This window comes from Lampris incognitus, chromosome 13 (genome assembly GCF_029633865.1).
Source record: "Lampris incognitus isolate fLamInc1 chromosome 13, fLamInc1.hap2, whole genome shotgun sequence".
Lineage (NCBI taxonomy): Eukaryota > Metazoa > Chordata > Actinopteri > Lampriformes > Lampridae > Lampris > Lampris incognitus.
In genome coordinates, this window is record NC_079223.1 from 39653173 (window position 1) to 39674696 (window position 21524).

A 21524-nucleotide genomic window follows, 5' to 3' on the forward strand; every position below is an offset into this window, starting at 1 on the left:
TCTAAACATGTCCCGCCGTCAAAATGACGTCACCTCGCTCTCAAAAATCGTAGAAACGATCAACTTATATATATATATATATATATATATATATATATATATATATATATATATATATATGCATGCATGCATATGTGTGCATCAGACGCCGTGCAGCTGGTGCTCAAATCAAACCCTATATACCTTTACAGCGCGCAACATATTGATAAAACTTTATTGACAAAATATTGACAATTACATACTTCTTGGAAGTATACTTTGTGTTAAAATTGTAGCAAACTTAACACCAACACAAAGTCATTTGACATTCTGTAGAAGAGGGTTTGAACAGAAACAGTAACCTGTGGTCTACATCTCTGTACATGGGACACGCTGCTCAGTGCTTGTAGGTTTCTGTCGTCCTTCGTGGCAGAGGGTCAAAGTCCTGACACCACATACATACATAATACATACATACATACACACATACATACATATATATAGTATGTATATATGTATATGACGGATTGGTAAAGCTTTAGCTTAAAGGAATGTCCTGGTACCTACCTCCACTTTAAGTACTTTATTTATCTGTGTGGCATGATAAACTTTTATAAAGTTTGTCGAAATTCATCGTGATCTTTTTCTTTTAAAAAAACAAAACAAAAAACAAAACAAAAAAAACCACTATAACGCAGCACCGCTACTTCATATGTTTTCACAATCACTTTGACACGAGAATCGTTAATTAAAGACTGCACACTTTGTAAAAATGAAGAAGCACAACATCTGTCAGTTTGGAAAATATAGACTTGGAAAAACAAAAAAACAAAAAAAAAAATTTTTTTCCCCTTCTTGAGAAATATGTCAAATTAAAAACCAACTACTACCAGAGAAAACTACCATGCAATTCAAGTTTTACAAAAAAACAAAACAAAAAAAATAAAACAAAAAAAACAAAAACAGTTTTGTATTTTGGTATCTTGAGTGGAAACGTGTGTTTTTCTTTTTTTCTTTTTTCTTTTTTAAAAAAAAACCCTCTGAAGTGCAAATAACCAATGTGAATTGGAGGAGGGAGGAGGAGGGGGGAATTAGAAGGTTGATGGGGATTTGTAGTGGGTGGGTTGGTGCGTGGAGGGGGGGAGGAGGGGGGGTCAGGTAGGTGGACTGCGACACTGTCAATCACCTTTGCCTGGGCAATTTTGATGCGGATTGACAGACCCACGGTACATAGTGACAGCAGTACCGGCGGGGTCTCTCTCACCCTCAGCTGCCGTCGATCTGCGAAGATTTGAAATGTGACATTGGCTTTGCCCTCTCGCCGTCCCTCTCTCTCTCTCTCTCTCTCTCTCTCCCGCTCGCTCTCTCTAGTTGCGCAGCATCCTCATCCATGTCATCCTTCACGACGTTGCTGGACCACCCCGGGGGTCATAGTCTCTTTTTTCTTCTTCTTCTTCTTCTTTTTTCTTAATCGTCCGAAGTGACGTCGATTTCCTCCGGGCTCGCCTGTTTCGTCGCGATCCTCCACCGGTTAATGTGATGTGTCCCCTTCTTCTTCTGCTGCGACTCCGAGCCCTCCTCTTCTAACTTCTGCCGCTTGAACTTAGTCCTCCGGTTCTGGAACCAGACTTTTACCTGGACACGACAGCAAAACACAGCGATCAGCGTCCCAACATGTACTGCTGAAGTTCTGCACGTGCGCCCCAAAAAAAACAAAAACAAAAGAAAAAATAATCACACAAAGAGAATAAAATGGATCCGGGCTTAATGCTTGTGCAGTGCTGGACGCTAATCCCGGTAACGTGACCGTGTTCAAACGTAAACAAACACCAAAACTCCCACAAAACTACCGGTGTTTTATAAACAACGCCTCAACTAATGTAGGTCAGCGTGTGACACAGACACACTGCGACGCCATCAACTTGGACACAAACTGGGGGGAAAAAAAACACAACAAGTCTGAAAATCTATCTTAAAATATTTACTTTCCTGCACACATTTATTTCAATGAGTGACAGTTTATAGCCGTGGTTTGTTTTAACGATAAGCCGCCACGAGCAGTTATAACTAGCGCTATAACGCGGAAATCGACAAAGCGTCTCTATCTTCGCTGCTTTGTGAAGCCACGGGCCCTCCGTTAGAGGCGGCCGGGCTGAATTTAATATGCCTTCATTCCGCTAATTGAAGTAGGTGATGGTTCATTTCTCCCTTCAGTCGCTCTAAAGGCCCCGTTTGGAAAGACCCGCTGCTGACACACACAGGGACAAAAGACACCGACTGGTCCGCAGGCTGACAGGCTCGCGCGCGCGCACACACACACACACACGCGCACACACATACACGCACGCATACACACAAAGGCCCGCGCGCGCGCGGTCTTAAATATGGCGAGGGGAAATCATTCAATCAGCCTCGTCCTTTGTATCGCGCATCCCATAAAACGGTTAACTGGTTAATTGCCCTCCATTTTGAAAGGCAACATTCTCCCCAAAACAAAAGTGGTAATTCAACCCCTGCAGGTTCGCACAATGACGGCGGACCCGTTTCCCAAAAAAAGAAAGCCCCTATATGAACTCTTCCAATGACAACCTGCCTCGGCCAAAGAGCCGGTGGAATTAGCGCGTAATTCCTCTTAAATGCAGTTTTGCGAGCCACGGCTCCTCTGCTTATAACATGTGCAACTCACACGCCCGAGAGCCTAATGCGCGCCTGCAAGGCCGCGTTAAGAAGAAGACGAAGAGGAAGAAGACGAAGAAGAACAAGTAGAAGAAAAAAAGATTAAAAAAAAGAAAAGAAGGGGAAATTAAATGAGTATCTTCTCAATCATGACGTGAGGAATAACGTATTTTTTTAATGACATTACAACAAAAGTGGGGGCTCGTGCAAACAGGCCCACGTAAGACACGACATGGCGGCAACATCAGCAGCGATGGTCAGAAAACAAAACACAAATAAGATAAAACACACTGACCCGGGGGGGGGGCAGGAGGTGAGGAGGGGGGGTAATATAACTGTCAGAACTCGCGCTCGTTCCTTACCTGAGTTTCTGTGAGGCTAAGGCTGTGCGCGAGCTGTTTTCGCTCGGCTCCTACGACGTAATGGTTTTTTTCGAAGGCGTGCTCGAGCCGCAGGAGTTGTGAGGGTGAAAACGCCGTCCGGATTCTTTTGGGCTTTCTCGCCAGCGCATTGTGCAAAAGAAAGCTCTCTGGGCTTGTTTCGTTACCTGGAAACAAAACCATAGAGAGAGAGAGAGAGAGAGAGAGAGAGAGAGAGAGAGAGAGAGAGAGAGAGAGAGAGAGAGAGAGAGAGAGAGAGAGAGAGAGAGAGAGAGAGAGAGAAGAAGGGGACATGCCGTTAGCTGCACGGGCGCTTCCTCGCTGTGTTATTACGGTGGGCATTGAAAACGACACGCTGACATCTGCACACATCACCGGCACGGCTGCAGCTTCTGCAGGCCCGTAGGTTCCCATGGCTATAGCAGCCTCCGCACACGAGAGAGAGAGAGAGAGAGAGAGAGGGGGGGGGGGACTACGCGTGCAGGATTAATATTGCAAAATATTGCAAGAGGAGTTAAACAGTGACGCGTAATAAAGAGTAATTTATTAGGCCGGCGTGCTGCATGTGATGCGGGTAATTTCTCTACGTGCGCGTCTGAAAACCCATCTAACCTTTTTATTAAAGCCACCTGAGAGGAAGAGGGCCGCGAGACAAAGGTGCAGAGAAATGCCAGATAAAGAAAGAAAAGTGTGTTGCAAGAATATTCTTTGTAGGGCGCAACCATTGGTTGAAATTTTTTAAAAAAAAACAACAACAACAACAAGAAGCTGAATAAAATTTTAAATCTAATTTTTTTTCTTTCCGGATAGTTTTCTGACGGCTCATCTGTCAGGGCATATCCGCAAAAACAAGGTTTCATTAAAGACAAAACATGTTAAGCAATAAAACAAAAGAAAAAAAGAAACAAATATTGCTGTGCTGTGTATTTATAAATATAATCCACTTCTATCGTGAGTCGTTTACATATAATTCACTGTACATTGTTGGACATTAGCAATAAAGTAAAAGTGTTTATTAGGCCCATATGGGGAAATTATTGTCTCATTATTTCCTCTGATAACAAAAAATTAATAATAATAATAATAATACAGTGACATTGGGCTATAGAAATAAATTTGACTTGACTTGAAATATAGCACGAGGAGAAAAAAACGTCATATTTATATGATTTTAGACTGACGGCACGCGGACATTAAATAATTTCAGTGGCCTGGTTTTTAATCCTATTATCAGCCAAGTTTTGTATTGTCTTAAAGACGGACTTAGTCCCCCATTCCCACCCAAATAGCTGTATAAACACGAGCCCAATTCACTTCATATATGACTACACCGGTTACAACCATTACGCTGAATTTTACCTCCACCGGTTTCCCTGTGGTGTGCTCTCAATATCAAGGATCCCCATTTTAAAAAAAAATAAGAAAAGAAAAGAAACAAAACAAAGCAAAACGAAAACCAGCTACCGCGTGGGTGTCAAATGTGTGCGAGGGAGGAAGGGGAAAAAAGAAGAAGAGAAATAAAAGCGGAGGGGGAAACTCACCTTGGAACCTGTGACCCAAGTACCTATATCTATGTATTAGCCAGGGGTAGAAAGTTGAGGGGTCCCTTTGCTGGCTGGCGAAAAGCGGGTGCGGACTGTGCGACGAGGAGAGCGGGTGAGCGGCCAGAGCGTGCGGCGGGGGCACGGGATGCACCGGGACCGCGGAGTTTGTGGGATGCGAGACCGCCTCGGCGAACACCAAGTCCGGGTTCGAGTAGACGCCCCTGCCGCCGGGATGAAAGCCGTTCAGGAAAGGATTCATCTGGCTGGAGTTTGCATAGCTCAGAGCCGCCGGTCGTATGGGCTCCTCGGACCTGGACGCCGGTAGAGGATTATCCTTCGCTACCAGAGACTCTATAGTGAAACACCGCTTCGGTGTAGGCTGAAACATGGTGTGATAGTCAAGATTCCCCAGCTTAAGTTTAAAGTGTCGCAGGCGCTCTCGTTGAAATACTCCACACGCGCAAGAGCGGAAAGTTTCTCGGCAATAAATAAGTTGGAAGAAGGAAGGGGGGGAAAAAAAGAGAAAAAGAGGAAAAAAACACACACACACACACGCCGACGATGGGTTTATAAAAAAAAAAAAAAAAGAAAGCCCCCCAACGCCACACGGAAAAAAACCCGGCAAATCGCAATAAAAAGTGGCCGAACTACTCCAGACAATCCATGGATGTGATCGTTTTCCCTCACCGGTTGTGCAGGCGATTTGTTAGTTCACGAGCCTAATTAGCGGCGGAGTCACATAAACAGCTTCCTGTGAGAGCCGTAATGGCATGGTGATTGGTCGCTGCTGCTCGCCTTAAGGTTGAGGGAAGAGGCTTTAAGTGCGTCAATAGGAACAGGCGCGGAGAGAGGCGGACTCCGCGGGAACGGAACGGATTCGTTCAGAACCGCATCTTCACAACATTTCACGTACTCAGCTGAACCAGTAGAAAAAAGCTCGGGGTAGTTACTTAAGCCCACGTTTGCGTTTGTGTGTCCGCCGATAAGGCCCGTGTGACAGCTTGAACTCAACGCGGGAGAGTGAGGGGGGGGGGGCGGCGCAGGGGGGGGGCAAATAGGCGGCCTAATAAACTGATTATTTCAGTTATTGGAAGCGCGCACAGGATCGTCACCATTTAGACCGCAGCTAGCTGAGTTGGAGAGCGTATGTAGATTTGTAGATAGAGCTCTCGTTTAGCACAACCCAGCTTAATTGCGATCGTACTTTGGCCTTCTTTTATTTCCGTATTCCGGTTCTATTTTAGGTTTGGGGGGGAAAAGAAAAAGAGAGAGGGAAAAAAAGGCTGATGCACACAGACATCACAGACATGCTCTTGCTTCGTTCTCCGCGTTTTTACACCCCCCCACCCCCACCCCACCCCACCCCACCCCACATCCATTGATCCATCCATTTGTGAATAGTTAGAAATGGAAGATTGTCTCGTTTCTATTGGATGGGACACAGGGACGTTTATTAACGCTGGACCATTTCGGACTCCGGCCAACGTGCGACGCGCGCGCTCGCACGCGCACGCACCCACGCACACACTGAATGCAGAATGACAAGACTCCCAAAACTGAGTAACAAAGGCTTGGATAACAAAGGTGTGTTTCACCGATAATTGGTTCACTTGTTTTTGCCATTAGCGGCGTGTTTGCCTCGTTGTGGTGCAGCTTTCTGTAGTACCTGTGGGTGATAAGCAGCCATTTGTGCTGAAACACCAACACAAGGTATTTAAAGTCTCCGTCTAGCACTGGCCTGACACGCTGTTTTACAATTTTATTTTATATTAGCTTCATCCTAATATCCACACACACACACACACACACACACACACACATATATATATATATATATCTATATATGTAGGAGTCGAAAGGACGCTGCTATACTTACATTATAAAACAAATAAACCGCAGCAGCTTCAATTTGGGGAATTATCTGAATTGCTCATAGGACTTCAAACAGGCAATAAATAGAAATGCGTGTTTGATGAAAATACGTGCATGACCTTATTACTATTGTCGGGCTATTAACTGTGTTATTGGGGTAGTAGTATTATTAGTAGTAGTAGTATTATCATCATCATCATCATCACATTTTTGTGGTATCATGAAGGACGCTAGAAGTTTTTCCTCTTTATTTATAGGGGGTACAGGTCAAGGGTCTGCCACGCAAAACCACAACTAGAAAATTAAACGGGGATTACATATCTCTTAAGTAAACCAACAAGCGAGCGACAAACTGTAAGCCCCGCTCGACAGAGAGCAGGATTCAGCCTGACTGGTTTGTTACGCAGCGGCGCGGCGCTGCGAACTGAAAGACTCTGACAACGACCACGTGACCGCAACAACATCCGAGGGTGCGAACTGCGACGCGAGCGCTGCTCAAATCAAGGACGGTATAAACGGGCAAAGCCGTACACCTTACACGTTAATTTTACTTTCTACAAAAACAAAAAAATCAGTCAACACTTTCCTCCTTGCCCATGATTATTGGGGGAAAATATTCTTAAAATAATATTATAATTATTTTCACCCATTTAGCGTCTTAAATGTTAAAACTATTATTAGTCTACGGGACAAGCATGGGCCCAGTTTGTAAGGGAAACGTTCAGCCGAGTTCAGACGCCTATTTAAGCAGCCTCAGCAGCGTATAGGCCTCGTAATTGTTTGCCTATTGACTGCATGATGGACTTCCCCATACATTTATATTTACTTTAGCATGCAATAAGCTGACAACGGATCCAGGTTGGGCTAATACACCATGACATGCAGCTCAACTTCGCCTCCTCTCACTGCAGACTGTGGTGCGTTAACGGCCTCCAGTGGAAGTAGGGGGGAAGTACCCTACACCCCTTGTTATGGCATTGAAGGCTATAGTACGGGGGGGGGGGGTAATGAGAATGTATTGACGTTTTAAACATATATCTTATTCTGTAATCTTGAAAGACACAATCTCTGTCTAGAACTTGTGGTTTTATATCATGCAAAAGCAGTAAGGTAAGGCCTCACAAAACGATGCCATCCAAAATGAAAACCCTAAAAATGCGATTTTAGAGTTGTTTATTTTCGTTGTTAAACAAAATGGGTACTGTAAGTATAAAATTATTGTCAAGTGTCTGTGGAGTACATTAAATTATCTGTCGCATGTTCAATGTAGTTCTCTATGACAATACATACACCCTTGCATACAAAATGGGCAAACATTGATTGGTCAGCAATCTGCTTTATTAAAAGGTTTTATCTGTACACATGCAACTCAATTTCATACAGTTGAATGCTAGAAGATATAACCTCGGACCAATCTTAAACTCTAAGCATGCACATGAAAGGAGAAATTCCACTATTCATGACGTTAAGAAGCATCTTGAATTATGACAACTTGCAAACACTGATGTAGATGATACATTTCTTCCCTCCCTCCCTCCAGAACTGCTGATATTTGCCAGAGTTTAAGCATCTTAAGGAAATAAATGTTAAAAGTCAGTGATAAACTGCCTTTGTTTTATGAGATGTGGATATAACAGTATTATTAACCATATCTTAATCATCTGTTGTCTTGTTTCACCGCCGTTTACTGTAAAGCGACTGAGTGTCAGAAACGCGCTATATACGTTTGATTTATTATTATATCCAATTTGATTTTAATTATTTTGGGCTATAAAATTCCTAACCATTGGGGGGCAGTCAAGATCCCACAGATGTTTGCACAGCCGGATATGGCCTAGTTCGCGCGAACACGGGTATTTTTTTTTTCAACGTAGCTTTTTCTATGCGTTTCGGCCTTCCGTCCACAGGCAAACGATGTTTTCGGTAACTGAAAGGGAGATTAAACACACAGCCTAAGGAGCAGATTTTTGAAAGCTCCGGTTTCCGTGTGTCCGGGCATTTGGAACTATGGTTTGAGAAACGACGAAGTCACGCCTCAATCCGCACTTGCGCTACACAGCCTCCAGGACTTCCTTGTCCGTCAAGGCAAGTCAAGCCTTTTTCTTTTATAGCCCATTATCACAAAGTAGCCTCATCGGGCTTTACAGCAACACAACATCCTGTCCTTAGACCAGGGGTCCCCAATTACTTTTCATAGCGGGCCACTTTTAAAACCACGGGCCACTCAACCTCCAGCAGCATGTTGTTCGTTAGTTTGTTTTGGTGTCGATACGTTGCAGGTATTATAAATTAAACAGAGATTTTTCATCTATTTTTCGATATATTACTTGTCTTATTTTTACTAAGAAATTAAATCAACCCGTCACGGGCCGGACGTGGCCCGCGGGCCGCCTCTTGGGGACCCCTGCCTTAGACCCTCGTATCGGATAAGGAACAACTCCCTAAAAAAAAAAAATAGTTTAGTTTTTTTTTTTAGGCTTTAAATGTTCACACAACCGATTCACATTTTGCATTTTGCACACTGAGGCAAATTTGTAATTTGTGATATTGGGCTATACAAATAAAATTGATTTGATTTGATATTTGCCATAGTACCTTGATCGTGTGCGAGAAAGGTGTTGGATAAATAAAGGTGAAGAAACAGATGTCAAACAACTGAATAACAATAAAAAAAAGATTAGCTACTACCGTTTTTAAAGCAATGTTAGGCAACTTTTTTAACCTTAAAATAACAGCTTCAAAGTCATTTTAATGATACGCTGACGTGTAATACGGAGAATGGTGCCTCTTTCATTCCCACTCCGCGCACCCGAACGCCTGTTCTTGGAGTACAACTTCAAATGAGTGGCATGATCTTCCGTGAGCAATATTTTCTTTCCTAGGATGGCAAAGGTATGAACCGCCCTACTCTGCCTCTGATTGGCTTACCCGGATATTACCTTAACCATGGAGGGGGTTTACATGGAGGAGGAAAATATCAGTTTAGAAAAATATCCGTGTCTGGACTAGGCCATATAAGCTCACACAGTTGCATAAGTTTCATTGTAGTTGGAAAGCCTCTCTTTCTTACTGCAAACACTGCAGTTATCGAAGTAAATTGCTTCATATCAAGAAAGAAATGGAGAAAACTCCTGGAATACTACTGTCTACAGTTATTTAATTCAAGATAATCTTAATGTGCATGAAGAAAAGCTTAATCCAACACTGTGGCTAACAGGCTGATGAGTTACTGAAAGTTTCAAAACCAATTCAGGCAGAGACAGTGAGTGGGACTTAGCGGCGGACAGTGGTCCAGCCATCATCATCCGTCTCGTTCTTGGTGCGACGAGCGCCCTCTTTGTCAGAACGCCAGCAGCTCTTCTCTCCCTCGGTATCACGCTCACGCTCTTTGTCTCTGGGTCTGTCCCTGTCTCGCTCCTCCCGCTTATCTTCACCAGCACGACGCCAAGACACTCCTCCTGTGGGAAAAAAAATAGGTCCTGAGGGGTGTGACCGGATGCTGAAGATGGTTTATTGTACCATACACCAATACCTGTACCCCCATCAAGAAAGGTGCGTTCCAAAGAATTAGGGAAGCATAACTTTCTGATGTGACATGGGGGTCATATCCATTACATCTAAGATGACAGCTACAGAATACTGGCGACATTGTCATGGATGTTATCGTCACAATTTTCCAAAGTTTGACAGTTGAGCAAAACTGCCAGTGCCTTCTTATGCACATGCCAGTACATGCCAGAGCAAAGTTCAGCCAAAATTGCCAATGATATTATACCATGTTTTGAAATATAAGTGGATAATTAAAGTTACTGAGAGAGAACATATCATCATGGCTACATATCTACCCTGTACCTGTGAAACACAAATGTTGTGTCAGGCTTAGATCAGATGTTACTCACCTTCCTCCTGCTCTCTTGGTGGGCCTCTGAGCTCACGATCATCCCGGCGCTCTCGGTCACGGCGATCACTGCGCCTATCATCACGGCGATCATCACGACCCTCTTGCCTTCCGTCACGATCAGCTTCCTCACGGCGAGAGTCTCTCCAGTTGATAGTCTCGTCTGTGCCTCCCCTGCGCCACACACTCTCTTCCCTGAGAATAAACAGTCACTTTGCGTTAAGCCATCTAACAATGTACATGACACTTGTTCACTTTTTGGTTATCACTAATTAAATCAGAATGTGGGAGGGTATGGGACAAGCTTTTCAACAATTAAACTTCATTCTGGTATCAGGTGAATGACAAAATATGAAAACGTGGCAATTTGTTACACTAATTGCAATGTTGAGAGAAACTAGCATTATTCTAGCCAACATTTATAAGCCTGTAAGAGCTCACTTTTGTGGACGACGCTCTCTGAAGCGCTCACTGGATCTCTCATCTTCGTCATCTTCATCGTCTTGGTCACCACCTCGAGGAGGGCCCCAGCTTTCCTCACGGGCCTTCTCACGCTCGCGCCAGCCACCTCCAACAAAGGCATTTCAAATTAAGATAAACCGATGCAACATAAGAGTTGCCGTATACAGCTCAAACATTGGGGAAAATAAAGACTCAGATGGAAGACGTGGTAATCCAATAAGTAATAATAATAATAATAATAAGTAATTCACACCAGGTCTGCCAAGGGGTTTCCAAGGTGTAGCGTCATCACCACCACGGCGAGGTCCATCGTCCATACCTCTCCTGCCGCCTCTATCATCATCCCCTACTCTTCTGGGGCCCCAGTCGTCATCAACCCCACGCCTTGGACCCCTGGAGTCGTCCATGCCTCTACGGGGGCCTCTATCGTCGTCAAAGCCACGCCTAGGGCCACGATCATCATCAAAGCCACGTCGAGGTCCACGGTCCTCGTCCCGCCTTGGCCCACGGTCATCATCGAAACCTCTGCGTGGGCCGCGGTCATCATCCATCCCTCTGCGCAAAGGACGATCGTCATCACCACCGCGGCGTGGGCCACGATCATCGTCAAAGCCCCGGCGGGGTCCTCTGTCATCTCCAAGCCTGCGGAGGCCATCTCCTCGTCTAAAGGGAACTTCTTTGTCCTCCTTGTCATCATCACGGCCCTCCTGTCTCCATTCCCTACAGAGAAAGAAAACATGTTACTATTGGTCTACCTTGGGAATACAGCAACAGTATAGAACTACAAATGTCTGATTCTATGCACCTGTCAGGTACAGGACGACGCCACTCCGATTCCCCGCCTTCTGTGCGCTTCCTCCATCCTCCTCCTCCACCACCCTCCTCCTTCTCTCCCCAGTCCTGCGGAGGCAAGGAAATATTGATCAATCTAAAGCCACTGCAGTATAATACTCACTCTGAAGTAAGGTCTGGTCTTGTTGGAACCCATTACTCAGATGGGTAGTTTTGTCACAACTTGCCCATTTATTTATGTGAAACAAAACAAAACAATTTTTTTTAATACCTTTTAAAACATTTTAAAACAGAAATGTATTGTTTTTTGTTTTTTTTTTAAATTTATTTCTGATTTTTCCCTTTTTTCTCCCAATTTAGTGGCCAATTGATCCCTATTTTTAATTCAAACACCCACCCTCGTATTACATGCGTTCGCCAACTGCATCTCTCCGGCCGGCAGTCTCGAAGGAAAGCGCCTCTCCACTTTCGTGACAAGGCGAATCCAAGCCGAACCACTGTTTTTCCGACACACACAGAGACGCATTCACATGACGAACACAAGCCGACTCCGCCCCCCTCCCGAAGACAGCGTTGCCAATGATTGCTGCTTCATCGAGTCCGGCCATAGTCGGATCTGACGAGACCGGGGCGCGAACCCCAGTCCCCAGTGGGCAACTGCATCGACACCAAGCCGATGCTTAGGAAATGTATTGTTTTGGTCGGTGTCTATACGTGAAGGTTACTTTTGATCCTTAAAACTCAGTATCAAAAAGTTTGAGCATATTTCTATCTATTCAAGAACATTTATGTTTGCAGATGTTCAAGAACATCATTCATCTGTAAAACTGTGAGTTCATTTAGCTTCAACAAATCATCAGTTAGGCATACTTTGACTTGTTTCTCTTCTGGGGCCCTTCGCTCCTCCTCACGGCGGCGTTCACGCTCTTCAATTTCCTGCTGACGGGCACGCTGCTTCCGCTCCTGCTCCTCGAGTTTGCGCAGGCGTTCTTGGTACTCCCTCTCTTCCTCCTCACGCTGCTCTTGCTCAATGCGCTCACGCTCCTCACGCTCTGCAACAAACCCATGAGAGAAAAAATATTTACATTAAAATACATAAAAATATTTTAAAGTGAACAAATGTATCAGTTTATGCAATCTTGTGGTGTGTGTGTGTGTATTACATCATATCATCAACAGGGGTTACCTTTCTTGAGTTGCTCTTCATGGATACGTTGTGCCTCCTCTTCCTTCTGACGGTAGTAAGCATTCCGTCTGTCTTCTTTGCGTTGCTTCTTCCTCTCTTCCAAACGCGTCTTCCTCTCCTCCACCAAACGCTCCTGGAATGCTTTCAGTTTTTCCTTAGAAGACAAGACAGAATATTGAAGCTGAAAGTGATGCCAACATCATAGGAATATTTACTGCGGTGTTCTTGATGGGGAGAGATGTAGTGTTTCCTCTGGTCATACCTCATAAATGAAGCTACGGGCTGCTGTTATTTTGGATACAAAGTTTTCTTTGTCCTCCATCATCCTGGACATGCGCATCTTGTGCTCCAGGGCTTTTTCTCGTTCAACTTTCATATTGCTGATCTATAACAAAAATAAGGCCAAGCACTGCTCACATTCTTAATACTCCTGTGAAAGTACGTCAACGAAGTAGTCATTTATGATTTACAAAACTGTTCAAGCCAAGGTTTACTCTCACCCTCTCCTCCTCCTGGAGCTCCCATAGTTCCATATCCTTGACACGCTGCTCCTCATAAGCCTTTTTGATGAGGGGAATTTCCTCAAGTCGCTTCGCCCTTTCAAAGTAGTCAATCTGCAAAAGGTCAAAAAACAGAATTTATTTCCTCATCCACATCCGGGAGGAATGAGTATTTATGGTGATTTGAAATCAATTCATCAGTCAAATTACTTTCTTCTCCTGGTTCTTCAGACGTTCCTGAAGTTCCTTCTTCTCCTTCTCCAACTGCTCCACCTGTTTGGCCATGATGAAGTCTGGGTCCAGCTCTTCCAGGTCCTGTCCAAAATAGATCTGTTAGTCTTGCCTTTGGAGATTTGGCAACAATGATTCATATCAGGAGCCTAAACTTTTAAAGGAGAACACTTACGGCGTTAATCTGCTTTTCAGTTCATTGTTGATGATTATCATACTCAACTGACATAAAATTTACAATCCTGGCCACATTGACAGAGAAAATTCCCCTTTCTATTTCGGTCTTTTTCTGTGTTCCTACAATTCCCATGCAGCAATTTGAGGGCAATGACCAGCCTGACAGATATGTACAGGCTATGCACATGCAGAGGTTAGTACTTACCATGCAACTAGGAACTGTGTTTACACTTGCGCCTGATCAGGAAAACGAAATTGGGATTTTTTTTTTTCTTTTGTTGTGTTTCACATGAGGCAGCAAGACAAAAGATTGCTTTCTGGAAACGTACAATTGCCATGCAGTGTCTTGATGCAGCAGCACAACGAAGACAAAGCAAGGAGTAATACTGAACTTTCATCAGCTGCCATATAAAGTCGACCTTGGCAAATAATGGTTGAGAGCAATAATAATAATGATAATAATAATAATAAAAAAAAACTATATATGATGGAAACACACCGGCAAGTACCACTGAAAATTTGCGGTCAATGCAGCTTGCATTTCATCCAGGCCAATTATCATAGGGGCATGCAAGCAGAAGTATTAGGTGGAAGAGATCCTGAAGCCAAATATTGTTCCTTTTCTCTTTTTTTCTTATTTGGCTGATGTTTCTTCTTCTATAATAGCAGGGAAGCAAAGTTAAAAATTTTAAGTAAATTTTTCATACATAAATTAATGATTTTCTTTTTTTTCTTTTCCCTCCCTTTTTCTCCCCAACTGTATACGGCCAATTACCCCACTCTTCCTAGCCGTCCCGGTCGCTGCTCCACCCCCTCTGCTGATCCGGAGAGGGCTGCAGACTACCACATGCCTCCCCCGATACATGTGGAGTTACCAGCCGGTTTTCACCTGACAGTGAGGAGTTTTGTCAGGGGGACGTAGCGCGTGGGAGGATCACGCTATTCCCCCCAGCCCCCCCCCCCCCCCGACCAGGCGCCCCGACTGACCAGAGGAGGTACTATTGCAGCAACAAGGACACATACCCACATCCGGCTTCCCACCCGCAGACACAGCCAATTGTGTCTGTAGTGATGATAATGTTAAATATTGTGATTTTTTTCTCTCTCGCTTCAACATGATCATTCTGATTGAGGTTAGAGTTGGCTGTGAAGGCACTTTACCTCAATATCGATATCTTTGAAGGCCTTGGCTCCAAGTTCAGTCTTCTTGATCTGCTCCAGCCGTTCACGTACTGTCTTCTTCTTGATCTGCTCGTGCTCCTGCATGATTCGCTCCTTCTCCCTCTCTTTGGCCTCCAGGCGAAGGCGCTCCTCCTCTGCCTTGCGAACCTTCTGCATCTCTGCCTCCCGTTGTTCCAGCTCTTCCTTCTCTCGCTGGATGTTCAGACTCTCCAAACGTTCCTTCCGCTCTTCAATGGTTTGCCTGCGAGCAAGGATGCGCTGGTGATCCTTCCGTGCGTTTTTCAGATAGGCAGCAATGGCCTGCTGACTGTGCTCCTCACGCTCTTGCTGAAAAATAATAAACAGGGTCAAGTCACAGCTTGGAAGTACAGAATTACACATGTATGCATGTGAAAATTTTGTGAAAAAAGTGTTGTCTTTATAAATTTGGGTTTTTAAACTACATTAAGATACATTTATGTGTTGGGTCCGCGGTGGTGTAGCGGTCTAAGCATCGGCTTTGTGTCGATGCAGTTGCCCACTGGGGACTGGGGTTCGCGCCCCGGTCTTGTCAGATCCGACTATGGCCGGACTCGATGAAGCAGCAATCATTGGCAACGCTGTCTTCGGGAGGGGGGCGGAGTCGGCTTGTGTTCGTCACGTGAATGCGTCTCTGTGTGTGTCGGAAAAAACAGTGGTTCGGCCTGGAGTCGCCTTGTCACGAAAGTGGGGAGGCGGTCTCCTTCGAGACTGCTGGCCGGAGAGATGCAGTTGGTGAACGCATGCAGTACGAGGGTGGGTGTTTGAATTAAAATAGGGATCGATTGGCCACTAAATTGGGAGAAAAAATGGAAAAATCAGAAATAAATTTATAGAGAAGATACATTTATGTGTTCATATACGAGGTAAGATATTATGCAAGTATTCAGTATGTGAAAAAATGTGTGCATACTTTTTGTATGTATATTTTTGTATGTACTGAATTGAGTCCAACTTAGGGCTGAGCAATATAGCTGAAAAATCTATCATGATAAAATGTTTCATTTCACTCGATAGATAATTATAGATAATTTTTAATTACCTATTTTTAACAAAGACCAGGAGAAAAAAGGTTGAATTTTAACCACTTTATTCTGAATTTAACTACCAGTGCTCTGATATCAGTCAGACTTATAAAAACTGCCATACTGGTGAGCTGACCTTTTTTTTTTTTAAATTAACGACTTCCTCACTGTGTCTGCATTCATTTTCCCACTCCACACCATTTCTGTTGTTGCGTCAGTTGTCGATGGTGCAACCAAAAAAACACACCTGTTAAATGATTGGCTGATTGCGTGTCACTGTTACCATGCTCCATTATCAAGTGATACTATAGGCTGTTTATGAGCCAGAGAGGGAGCACGCATATTTGTTGTGCTTTCATGGCAGTTTGCATTTTAGTGCTTGCGTCCATATAATGTTTTTTCTGAGCGCCAGTGTCTTTTTTCAATTGTTCCCAATGAGGAGAGGGCATATACAGCCGCCTAGAGAGAAAAAAACGCTCCCCAGCGCCAAGCCAGCGGTTTTCTGTCAGAGAAAAACACTATATGGACACATGCCCTAATGCATTAAAGTGAAAATATAGAATATTCTATCAAACAATTTTCTTAATGCTATTGTTTTATCCCCCAGGCCTAGTCCTACTTAGGTTATTTTTTCTTTGAAAAACAAATCCCAAAACTGAGCAATAGCCCATCCTTCAACGACACCCTGCCTGCGATAGTGCTCCCCCACATCACAATCCTGAAGCCCACATTCTGAACCGCCAACTCAGTGTTTCCCAACCCAGTCCTCAAGCGACCCCTATCCTGCAGATTTTCTTTGCAACCTTGAATAGGTACCCGTTTGTAGTTATTCAACCAATCAGCAATGAATTATGTCAGACATTGCACACCTTGCATAATTAAGTGCTGTGAGATGATTGGTTGAGTAAGTACAAGCAGGGCTACCTATGCAGGGTTATAATGAAAATCTGCAGGATAGGGTTTCCTTGAGGACTGAGTTAGGAAACGCTGCTCCAACTGACCCACACTCTGAAAAAGTCATGGCGTTATTCATTTGCCCTCTGCCAATGCCTGCCCAGACACACTGCTGTCTTGTGTTTACATAGGAGCACTCCATGGAAGGCTGTACTTACAAGAATGGAAGCAGGCTTGATGATCTGGATGGCTTTGGCCAAAGAAGAGGACATGGCAGTCAGCTGGTTCCTGATCTGCTCAGAGGGCATGTTCTGCAAGAATGGGCCAACTGGAGAGTCCTCTTTGGTTGAGTAGTTCAAGTCTGAGCCAAAGCTCAGTGTTCGTGTTGTATGGTCAATTCGGACCTACAGAAAACAAAAAGTATAAAATTACAGTGTGTAAAATTGAACGATACAAGGGTGAAGTGTGTTAATACAAGCTGTAAAGTTTAAAAAAATGAATAGTCCAAAATTATCAGAGTAGATGACTATAGTGTGTTTTAGTGAATAAATGAAAAAAAATCTTACTTGAATTTAAAAATACATGTATTTTTAAAAAATCAATCCCATTTAGGAGAGATGAAGACAAATATTTTCATCTTAGACTTTGTTCAAAGAAGTTTTAATAATATTTCTGACATATTGAAATGAAGAACTCATGTATGACAGTTTGAGCCTACCTGCAGATCACAGTGCCGGGCAGCATCCACGATGGAGCGCTCCAGCTGAAAGGCATCTACAAATGGAACCAAGGTGGCCAGACGGCTGAACTCAATGCTTTGGTAGATCTGAGCAACCTAAAATTATGGATGAAGTCAAATTAGACAGTTATTATAAGTCTAGAGATGAAACACACAAGCAGTTTTCTCAGGGAAGAGAAAGAAAAGTCCAAAAGACAAATTACTTGTTGCAAGAGCCTTAAGATGGTGTTACTCTGCAGGTGAGGAACATACTGCTGGAGATCAGACTCCTTCTCAGCCTGGTCTCTCACCCAGTTCAGCACCTAGAAAAAATAAAATAAAGGTTGTCAACACCAAAAGTTTGGATGGGAAATGACCAGCCCCATTATATTTAAATACTAAGCTATAAAGTATTGGTAATATCAATTAACATGCACACCAATGTACCGTGCCATAAATACTGGAGAAGGTCTCACCTCAAAATTGTTATACAGAAATTCTTCAGTTATAGAGCTGTGAATAAATTTACCTTGGTCACTCGTCCACTCAGCTTCAGTGGGTGAAAGTCTACCTCAAGCCAATTGTAAAGTTCTTTCACCTCAGGTACAATGTACTGCAGCAGATTGAATCTCACCTAAAATGCAGTTAAATATAAAATTCTCAATACACTCTTATGCCAATAAATGCAGTTTGTCAGAGCTAGTGATATTAAATCCAGAAAAATTAAGAATGTCTCAATCGAATATCTGTCAGTTCCTTGACAGAACTGACGATGTGTTTTCAGGAGCAAATTAAAAAAATTTTTTTGAAACTGGCAAATAAAATTATACTTCACATAACCCCTAATATTTGTAGTGTAGTTGTAATGTACCATATCAATTATAACGTATCAATGGTGTACCATATCATTGATGAGACTCTGGCGGGTTGGTGGGGACTGCAGGCCTAGAAGTGTGGCCAGCCTGCGGTGTTTCTCCACAATAATACCATCCATGTCCAGGAGCCGAGCAATATCAGTGCGCTCAGGAGTGATGGGAATGGACAGAGTGGCCAGGAGCACCCTGGTGGACATCCTACCAATGGAACATAGAAAGAAATCTTTACTAGCCTTTTGTACAACAGCAGAGCCAAAAGAAATTACATATTGTTTCCCAGACTGTTGGAAGATACCTTTGCATCTCCTCTTGGGTGAGGTTCTTACGCATTTCCCTGGAGAGATGATACAGTCGGTGGAGGGTGCAGGCATGGAAAAGTGCATTCCCAGATTTCCAGAAAACAGTGGACACCTTGTTGTAGTAGTTGGCCATCAGCTGGGGTTTGGGAGGCTTCTTGGAGAGGGCAAACAAGCCATGGATGTCCTCGACAGCCTTAAATGCTTCCTGGACAAAGAAATTAAAAATTACTGCAGCAGTCATATAATTAACTTTCAGTGTACCACCCACCTAACCACAACAAAGACTCAAAAACTGATCCAGTGAAAACTGCAGGACTGATGAACAGAGAACATAGAGGGATATACAGTTAGGTGGGCTGACCTGCCAGAGCTCCATGCTTATGGCACTGTCCAGCTGCACCAGACGTGTCTCCAAGTGCATGGATTGGCTCTCAGGGTTGTTCAGGTTGATGGCTGTGCTCTGATTGTGGTGGCGCTGGATCTGGCCCAGATGCATGCGCAGGTTGTCACATAGTTTACGAAACTCAGCTTTTCGGGTGTACTGAAGGCAGAACTTGAATGCTGGAGAGCATTTGACCACACATTAACATCTACTAATTTAGGAATGTTTTGGCATTTTCAAATTGAAAACAGATTCTCCCAGTAAACAAAGTCAATGTCACCATTGTCACCATTTTCAAAAATGTTATATTCACCTTTGGGCAAAAAAAGAAGCACTATTCAAGTAAAAAATGAACAAAAAAATTATGCATTGTAAAAGAAAAAGTATGAAGTAAAAAGTGTACAAGTACAGACTATTAATGGGTGTTAAAAAAAAGAAGATATAACAAATTTAATCGCCATATAGCAACCTATTAATCAAATCTGTTGTGGAATATACAAACCAGAGACAGAGAACATGTCCATTTTAGTTTGTGTCTTTTGACTTTTTCTCCTTTTAATGTAAAGTGTATGGACACTAAATACACTTAAATAAAATTATGAACTGACTTGCTGTACTATCCTGTTCCAAGCATGGTCTAGTGTGATGAAGTTCAGATAAAGACACAAAATGTAGAATATGAAACAACAAGTGTATTGAAGTATTGTGCAGGGGGTCTCTACCTTGCTGGGCAATGTCATGGTACAGGCGCTCCACCTTGGAGTTGTTTCGCAGCAGGTCCAGGCATTGGCGGTAGGACTCCCACAGGAACTTGACCCAGGGGGTGAGCAGCAGACGATCTGTACGATCCTGGGTGTCCTCTCCACTCACAGCACTCAGAAGCACACTGAATTTGCATGATAATATTGGAATCAATAAACCATCACAACTTACCAAATGGTGGACATTTAAAAGCATGTCTCCATAAAGTGACTTAACATTAATTAGTTCATGATCACATTATAAGTTAGCGGATAAATATTTAACATTGAACTGTAATGTCAAAATCATTATGACAATCTGAAATCTACAAAAATGTATAAGACGACTTGACAAATGTTATTCATTAGGACGCTCAACAAGACTTGGGTGCATCGCAGAAGTCTTTAGACTTTAGTTAGTATCCTCACCTTTCTGGAGTTTGAATATTATCCAGATCCTCAATGTCCAAGACCATTTGCTGAGACTCCTCCTTGGCAGTCTCAGTCTTCTCCTCAGCTAGTTTCAGGTAAGCCCTGACAACATCTTCAAGAGATTTGATGTTCACCTAAGACAAGCAGCGAGAAAAATACAAGTTTGTTTAAAGTTTGTGGGTTAGAGAGACATCAGCATGCCAAATTACAAATATTCGACAGACCTGCTGACAAATGTTCTTGTACTGGTAAAGGCCCTCTTTGGCCAGGTGGCTCTTGCGCAGATCCACACACAGCTCCAGGTATTTGAGCATGATGGGTTCGTGGATCTTCTGCCATGTTCGATGTTTCTTGCTTTTGATGACATCGTACAAAACATCCAAGGCTGGCTGCTTTTTGCCCACCTCCAAGAACTCTGTCAAGGCGTGGATGGGTTACAGATTAGCAACAATAAAATGGCGACAGAAAATTTTAATTCTCCAAGTTACCTTAACAACGGTGAAAAAAAATCACTAGATGAATCCACGTGTTTTAAGAGACGTAGAAAAGCCAATCAGCGTATGACAACCGCCTTCCTGTGCCACTAAACTGGTACCGAAATGCGAATGTAGGCCACTGACAATTAAGTGACATTATCGAAGATGAGGCATCAAGACCATTAACGACGGATAGCAGCGCTGATCGGTTGCTAAATTAATATGGCTAAGCTTACAAAATGGTCTAAGGCGGGAGAGTTTCGGGATTACAATTGACAGGATTGCTTGTCAACTAAGTTAACTAGGAAGATGTGCCGGGGGCGCAATATGGCTTCGCCGCCATGCACAATAGCATTAGCCGAAAGCTAACGTCAGCCTCCGACACAGCACCGCACCATTATGAAACAACCGGAAGCTAACGTAGGCTAGGCTAACTTTAGCTCAGTACGCTAGACACACTCCGCCGAAGCATGACACCTATCACCACTACACAGCTGTAACTCACCGTTTGCTCTTTTCAGAGCGTTCTCCGGTCGTTGAAAATATGCCGGCATTGTGTTGACCCGTTAGTGGCGAAGGAAGAACCTGTTGACTTTGGTGAATTTTTGCAATTTTCACCAGTCCATTAGCAACAGACGCACTCGCTTCCACACGGTACCCAGAAAGGAAAACCGTGAGGCGTTATTTTTTTGCCACCCGCATTCCGCGAAGACCCGCCCCTGCTCTGTCTCTGATTGGCTATAACTCTATCCTAACCTCAACCTAACACGGGGCCAACGAGTACAG

At 43.6% G+C, this 21524-nt stretch overlaps 2 protein-coding genes across 3 annotated transcripts; both read right to left on the minus strand.

Annotated features, from left to right (window-relative positions):
- Window positions 1-1180: 1180 nt before the first annotated feature.
- emx2 (empty spiracles homeobox 2) lies at window positions 1181-5160 on the minus strand. 2 transcript variants are annotated; one of them, XM_056292171.1, is made up of 3 exons: window positions 4577-5160; window positions 3018-3202; window positions 1181-1614 (listed from the first exon to the last, which is right to left on the minus strand). In XM_056292171.1, exons 1-3 carry the CDS (start codon window positions 4965-4967, stop codon window positions 1447-1449), a joined length of 744 nt encoding a protein of 247 aa, XP_056148146.1. In that variant the 5' UTR covers window positions 4968-5160; the 3' UTR covers window positions 1181-1446. The 2 variants fall into 2 exon arrangements, with proteins under 2 accessions (XP_056148146.1, XP_056148147.1); XM_056292172.1 differs by lacking the exon at window positions 3018-3202 and having other exon boundaries at window positions 1583-1614.
- Window positions 5161-7613: 2453 nt separating this feature from the next.
- On the minus strand, window positions 7614-21383 carry eif3s10 (eukaryotic translation initiation factor 3, subunit 10 (theta)). The gene is made up of 22 exons (XM_056291814.1): window positions 21244-21383; window positions 20487-20677; window positions 20260-20396; window positions 19813-19976; window positions 19070-19269; window positions 18705-18913; window positions 18436-18607; window positions 18064-18168; window positions 17759-17857; window positions 17535-17651; window positions 17035-17220; window positions 14859-15206; window positions 13500-13604; window positions 13290-13403; window positions 13052-13174; window positions 12790-12943; window positions 12474-12655; window positions 11617-11711; window positions 11065-11531; window positions 10791-10917; window positions 10351-10544; window positions 7614-9909 (listed from the first exon to the last, which is right to left on the minus strand). The coding sequence occupies exons 1-22, from the start codon at window positions 21290-21292 to the stop codon at window positions 9725-9727; spliced, it is 3723 nt and encodes a 1240-aa protein (XP_056147789.1). The 5' UTR covers window positions 21293-21383; the 3' UTR covers window positions 7614-9724.
- Between the last annotated feature and the right edge of the window lie 141 nt (window positions 21384-21524).

Bases quoted from the DNA above. Each gene is read 5' to 3' on its own strand.
- emx2 (XM_056292171.1), bottom strand. From the start codon at position 4,967: ATGTTTCAGCCTACACCGAAGCGGTGTTTCACTATAGAGTCTCTGGTA. The intron at 3,203-4,576 runs GTGAGTTTCCCC...TTTTGTTTCCAG, and splicing joins CTTGGGTCACAGGTTCCAAG to GTAACGAAACAAGCCCAGAG. The intron at 1,615-3,017 runs GTAAGGAACGAG...TGTCGTGTCCAG, and splicing joins TTAGCCTCACAGAAACTCAG to GTAAAAGTCTGGTTCCAGAA.
- eif3s10 (XM_056291814.1), bottom strand. From the start codon at position 21,292: ATGCCGGCATATTTTCAACGACCGGAGAACGCTCTGAAAAGAGCAAAC. The intron at 17,652-17,758 runs GTAATTTGTCTT...CCATAATTTTAG, and splicing joins TCTTAAGGCTCTTGCAACAA to GTTGCTCAGATCTACCAAAG. The intron at 17,221-17,534 runs GTAGGCTCAAAC...TGTTTTCTGTAG, and splicing joins CCCGGCACTGTGATCTGCAG to GTCCGAATTGACCATACAAC.